The sequence below is a fragment of the Antrostomus carolinensis genome, unplaced genomic scaffold (genome assembly GCF_000700745.2).
Source record: "Antrostomus carolinensis isolate BGI_N321 unplaced genomic scaffold, ASM70074v2 scaffold52027, whole genome shotgun sequence".
In the NCBI taxonomy this organism is placed as follows: Eukaryota; Metazoa; Chordata; class Aves; order Caprimulgiformes; family Caprimulgidae; genus Antrostomus; species Antrostomus carolinensis.
In genome coordinates, this window is record NW_010327658.1 from 1 (window position 1) to 6208 (window position 6208).

Consider the following 6208-nt stretch of genomic DNA (forward strand, 5'->3'; position numbering starts at 1 on the left):
TCCTGAGGTCCCTTCCAATCCCACCAGTCTGCGATTCTGCTCTTGCTCTCTCCCAGCACTGAAGGCAGGGAAGGGGATGCTCCCAAAGCTGCCTGGTCCAACCCTCGTCTGATGATTTGCAATGTCTCAGTAATTATCCCAGTCCCCTCCTTTCTGAGGGGGTGGGAACACGCCTGCAGCACTGCAGGAAGCCGGCAGCCTCACGCCCAGTCTCCAGTAACTCTGTACTTGCTACGCGACGGTGGAGGGGAGAAAATCAGCTTCTCAGCACAGCTCAAGCACAACCTTCAGTAAAACATCCTGAGGCAACACCAGGGAAACTACTACAGCACTAAGCCTCCAAAAAAGCGAGGCAGCAGGAGAAAAGCCCTGTTTCGGGGAGCCTGGCACTGCAGACAGCTCTGTTTCATCTAACGGAGACTCTCCTTCAACACCTTCCAAACAGGAGAAATAAGGTTTGGGTTTCTTACCTCAGGAAGCTGTGCCCGTATATCTTCTGAGCCTATGAATATGCTCTCCAGGTGAGACCAGGTTCGCTGCACTTCGAACCAGAGAGAAATGACGGAGTCCATGGTGGACAGCTTCCTCTGCCACGCAGACACTTCCTCCAAGAAGAAAGCAATATATTTGGAAATCATTAAATTCTGCAGCTGCACCTGGTTGTCTTCTAAAGTTTCGATGAGTTCCTCATCTGACTTCAGCAATGGTGTGCTCGTCCGGGGATGAGGCTCATACTGAAACTCCATGGTGCTCCAAGTCATTTTTAGCTCCTTCAGGACCTTCTCCATACTCATTTCTCGCACTGCTTTGTCCACAATGCCACGAACCTCATCCTCAAAGTTATGCAGGTTGAGCTTCAGGAGGTCAGCCAGCGTGGTATCCGAGTCCATCACAAACCTCACACCGGTCACCTGCACCAGTTGATTCCAGTGTCTTTCTCTAATGGCAGGATTTTGAAGTTCTGCCACAGCTTTCAGAGCTGTCACCATGTTCTTCACCTTGCTGTCCAGTCCAGTGAAAGCATCCCACGCCCTCATTTCCTTATCCAAATTCCGAACTTCTCTTGCAAACTTTTTACACTCCAAATCCAAGTTTTCCACATTAATATCCACCCATTTGGTGGTCTGCCAGTCATCAAGGCTCGTGTTCACCAGGGTGATCATATCCCAGAGCTCTTTGAGAAGACACAGCTCCTTTCTGCACTGCTTCAGTTGTTTATAATCCGGCACCATGACTTCAAACAGACCAGCTGATTCATAAATTGAGGTCATGGCTGACTCCATTTGTTTAATCTCAATGTGCTTTGCATCCAGCAGTTGATAAGGCTTTTCAGCATCAAACCTAGAAAGAGATGTTTATTCTCCATAAGTGATATTGTAACAGTTTCCAAAGAGAACATAAACCAAACAGTGCTTCTAAGAGACAAAGCAGAGATGAAACGTCCCGAGCACACACGGAGGGTACAGCCACGTGGCACTACTGTCACCACCTTCAAGTGATATTGTGCCCTCAGCATCCAAATCCAACCTCTTGCTAACACTGGGCAGTGTTCCCAGGGACAAAACAACGCGGGTGTAACAGCTACAGCACCGTGAGAAGGCAGGAAACGTCCGCAAGGGCTCGAGCACGTGTCCTCAGGACACTGGGAGGTGATCCATAAAGCTTTTTTCCCCTGGGCCTTCTCCAAGGCTATAGTCTGCCTGTACCTGAACGGTGCTTCCTTCCGAAATCTCTCCCTGAACCGGCGCTGCTCAGCATCAAACGCCGCGCAGCTCTTGCGCAGCACCGTCATTTCGTTCGCCTGCAGAGGAGCCACGTGCTGCCTCACAGCCAGCGCCAGCTTCTTGACATTGTTCCATTTCTCTGGCAGCTCCTGCAAGCCAAATTTCAATGCTGGTAGGCAGAATTTGATACTTGGTATAAGAGGCATCTCATCTCTTTATGGATAATCACAGAACAGGAAAAGCAACAGTTTCCCTGTCTAAAGCTGCACGGGAGTTTTCTTGAGATGCGAAGGCTGAACACACAATTTGGAATAAAACTTACCACTTAGTCACAATTTTGGAACTAATGAAGACTGAGACCTTACAACTGACTGCTCTGATTATCAAAATATGTTCAGGAACTTCAGAAGAAGGGTCCCAGACTAGGTCCTGGCCTCCCAGGATGGTTCAACGCTCCAGAGAGAACAGTAACCCTAACACCAAGTGGGTCCTGGAGGCGGCTGGGAGTGGCTGAAGGCAAGAGGATGGGCTGTGGACACCAGCTCATCAGATCATCTGCCTTCCCAGAGCTAATTAAGAAACAGAGCCTGGGGATTTTTTTGACAGCTCTTAGAGCAGAAGATGTTATACTGGAAGGACTTCTACAAATCTCTCCGGGGCAAACCCCTCCAGCTTGTGTATACAATGTTGGTGCTGAAGAAGACTGGGCTCTTTCTCAGGTCTGCATCCAAGCTGCAAGTGCACAGCACTGCTGACAACCCACCCTCTGTACCTGGGACTCTCTTCAGAAAGGGATTTTCTTGCTTCTCACTAGGTTTCTTGGGTCATATTCTCCACCCAGACACTGACACCAGCCAAGGGCTCTGCTGTCCTCAGGTCCCAGTGCTCTGCCCTCAGAACGCCCATTTCCCCACATCGTGTGCAAGCCCACAGGAAAGACTTTGACTTTCTTTTCAGTCTAGTTCACGTAGTTGAGACTAACGGAGACCCACCAACATTATGGAAAGAAGGGAAATAACCTGGAGGCAGTTCTGAGGCAGCAGAGATGGTGAGAGCAGGGCCAGTCCCTCCTGAGGGGTCTCTTTCTCACACTCTACATTCCAGTCCCAACAGAAACCACTATCCATGAGCTTCACAACCACAGCAGGGCACACGTGAAGCTGCTCCCTTGTCTTTCTCGTCCAAACTACCAACTTCAGCCCATCCATCACCATGGCCATGGAGGGAGTGGTTCCTAGAGGAACTTACTTCTGGTTTTCCCACCATATACAGGAGTGAATAAATCATTTAACTACGTGTTGCTGTCACTTGCCAGAAAGAGGAAAAGCGGTTTGTTATCTCCTGCATCTGGATGGCCGCCCTGTATCTCTCATTTCTTCTACCAGAAAAATAAACCAGTTGTTTGAATGTACTCACACAAACAGGCACCAAACCAGCAGCTCTGGGGCAGAGGAATTAGCAGTGCCAGGTTTCTCAAGCACCATGTTTTATGCTGGACTGAAGCTGCTGAGGCAGCCAGAGCATCCATAAAATGCAGCTGTCCTGGTTTTCAGGGAGTCTGTAGGAACCCAGGTGTCTTTATGACCCTTAAGTATTCCAGACTTGGTGACCCAACCACCCACAGATCATGGCTGCACAAGCAGAAAACCAGGGGATTGCTGAGCCCCACTCAGCTCCCATCCAAGCTTCCAGCAGAGAACTGGAGTCATTGCTGCACAGGTGCATAATGGAGGAACATCTCCCCAGAAGGTTCTGCTTTAAATCTGGTGTCCTACACAGACCCCCTCTGCCCACAGCATCCCATGACTACAGGGTATCCATCAGCACGTAGCCACATGCTTCTCCACTGCAACGTCTTGGCTGTTGCTAGTGCTTGTCTCCTGTTCCTCAAGACCGACTGGGAACCTCGCAGTCTTTTCTAACCTCCATCTCATGGTCCTCTCCTCAGAAACAAAAGGAATTCCCAAAAAAACCTGATTCATCAGACCCAGATGTGGAAAGGTGCCAAAATACTTTCATAAACTGCTCCCAGTGAGGTCCTCTGGGTCAAGCAGATTTGCTGTTACAGACTCAATGAAGGACTGAAGTCCTATGAGAAGACAACTCCTCTGCCAACATTATCCTTCCCATCTCCACAGTTGCCAAGAACTGGCTTATTTAAAAATAATTGTAATTCAACCTAATTAACAGATGTATTTGAAAATGCATTAATTTTTTTCAAGAGTAATCACTGGGAGCTGGAGGAGGCAATTCTGTGGTTTTCACACACAACAAAAGCCTTAAAAATCTCTGCTTTAAAAGAGAAATCTCAATATAACTCCAAAACGTAGAGCTATCAAGGCTCATCCCACAATAACCAAACACTATCCACTGAGGCCCTCTAATGACAGGGAGCAGGGTCGTAAACATTCCTGCGACGCTCTGAAGCTCACGCTCTCTTTGATATCTACTCCTCAACTAACTGGTGTGTCCAGCATAAGCTTTCACCCACCTCCAGTTGCTTATGGACTTCCTCTGGCAGCTGTTGCTCGTACATCCTCAGCAGCTCCATGGTTTGCTTCAGGGGCTCAAACATGGCATCGGTGACACTTTGCCTTTCTTTAACAGCCAGGAGATGACCCATAACCTCCACCAAGCCATCATAATCGCCTTTTTCAACCTTCTTGCTCAAACCTTTATTGGAGGTTTTTATGAACTCGTCGAGGTCAGCCAAGCTACAGAGCACAAAGCAGGACAGCAGAAAATGAGAGCAGGAGTTATCAGCCACACACCACGCAGCTGGACTGGCACGGGCAGGGGAAAGGTCTGGCTAACCCTGTCCAGAACACTGCATGGCAACATGCTGAGGGCATCACAACCACAACTCCTGCTCAAAGGGATCCCCAGATGTGGTACAGCTTCCTGCAAAGAACAGATAAATAGGTGGGGACTTCTCAGGTTGGAGAAAAGGTATCTGAGAAGGAGTGAAACAGAGACCTGTGAGCTCAGGAGTGGTCTGGAGAGAGTGAGTTTGAAAGGACAGTTTTCATCTTGTCTCTTCAGCACTGTGCCCTCGTGGCCAGGAAGGCCAATGGCATCCTGGGGGGCATTAGAAGGGGTGTGGTCAGTAGGTCGAGAGAGGTTCTCCTCCCCCTCTACTCTGCCCTGCTGAGGCCACATCTGGAATATTGTGTCCAGTTCTGGGCTCCTCAGTTCAAGAGGGACAGGAGACTGCTGGAGAGTCCAGTGGAGGCCACAGAGATGATGAGGGGTTAGAGCATCTCCTGTGTGAGGAAAGGCTGAGAGAGCTGGGACTGTTCAGCCTGGAGAAGAGCAGCCTGAGAGGGGAGCTGATCAATGTGTATAAATATCTGAAATGTGGGGACCAAATGGATGGGGCCGGGCTCTTCTCAGTGGTGCCCAGTGACAGGACAAGGGGCAATGGGCACAAACTGGGACACTGGGAGTTCATCACAAACTGAAGGAAAAGCTTCTTTCCTGTGAGGGTGTTGGAGCCCTGGGACAGGCTGCCCAGAGAGGGTGTGGAGTCTCCATCTCTGGAGATGTTCAAACCCACCTGGACACTTTCCTGTGCAACCTGATGTAGGGAACCTGCTCTGGCAGGGGGGTTGGACTGGATGATCTCCTGAGGTCCCTTCCAACCCCACCATGCTGTGATTCTGTGATCTAATGAAGACTAAACTGCTGAGCCAGGGACTCTCAATAAGATCTCCTAAATGCCTGTTCTAAGCTACACAAAAACTTATCTAACGCAATTATGGTGCTGAAAGGAACATGAGATCACAGCACCCACCACACACAGACACCTTCACTACTACACACGTCTGTAAATACTTCTTTGTAAGCATCCAAGACCTACGACATCCTCCAGTTGCCACTACTCCAATAAATCAGCTGATGCATCACACCTTGCACAGACCTGGTGCCTGAGGAGCTATTCAGAGCAGGGAACACACGTTCATTCACAACCTACACCCAAAGCTTTTTTTTGTAACCTTGAAACTACCTCCCCGTGACTGCTCATGCCAGGCAACCCCTATTACTTTTTTATCCAGACAGAGTGCACTCGAAAGAGCAACGTGTTTGGAAATAGAACATAATCTCTATGCCATAATCTCATGGCCTTAATGCAGCTTTACTTTAGATTTGGCTGATATCAAATCCGACAAAGCAAGCGCAGAGCCCTAGCAGAGCTTAACGACTTGGATCAGGATGAATGGACAAACAGACGTCCATCCTATCTCACACCACACAGCAGGTCCCAGGAGCATCAGCTCGTGGGATGTAATGGTACCAAGCCCATATAACTGCTTCCACTTCACACACTCTGCCACACCAGCTGGCAGCAGATGGGATGGAAGGGGATGGAAGATGAAGGGGATGTGGTGGAGCTGGCATGCAGCACGGGCCCCCTTCTCCTGCTCCTGTATTAGCTTGTTTGTTATCACTGTGAAATATATTCATCAATGCCCTGGATGAGGGAG

The 6208-nt window shown here is 49.2% G+C and overlaps 1 protein-coding gene across 1 annotated transcript; it reads right to left on the minus strand.

The window, feature by feature from the left end:
- Nucleotides 1-470: 470 nt before the first annotated feature.
- Nucleotides 471-4507, minus strand: LOC104528054 (dynein heavy chain 9, axonemal-like; the record flags this gene model as incomplete). Its single annotated transcript, XM_010171951.1, has 3 exons — nucleotides 471-1341; nucleotides 1707-1873; nucleotides 4216-4507. Coding segments are annotated over 3 exons (1330 nt in total), but the record flags the coding sequence as incomplete, so codon positions are not given.
- Between the last annotated feature and the right edge of the window lie 1701 nt (nucleotides 4508-6208).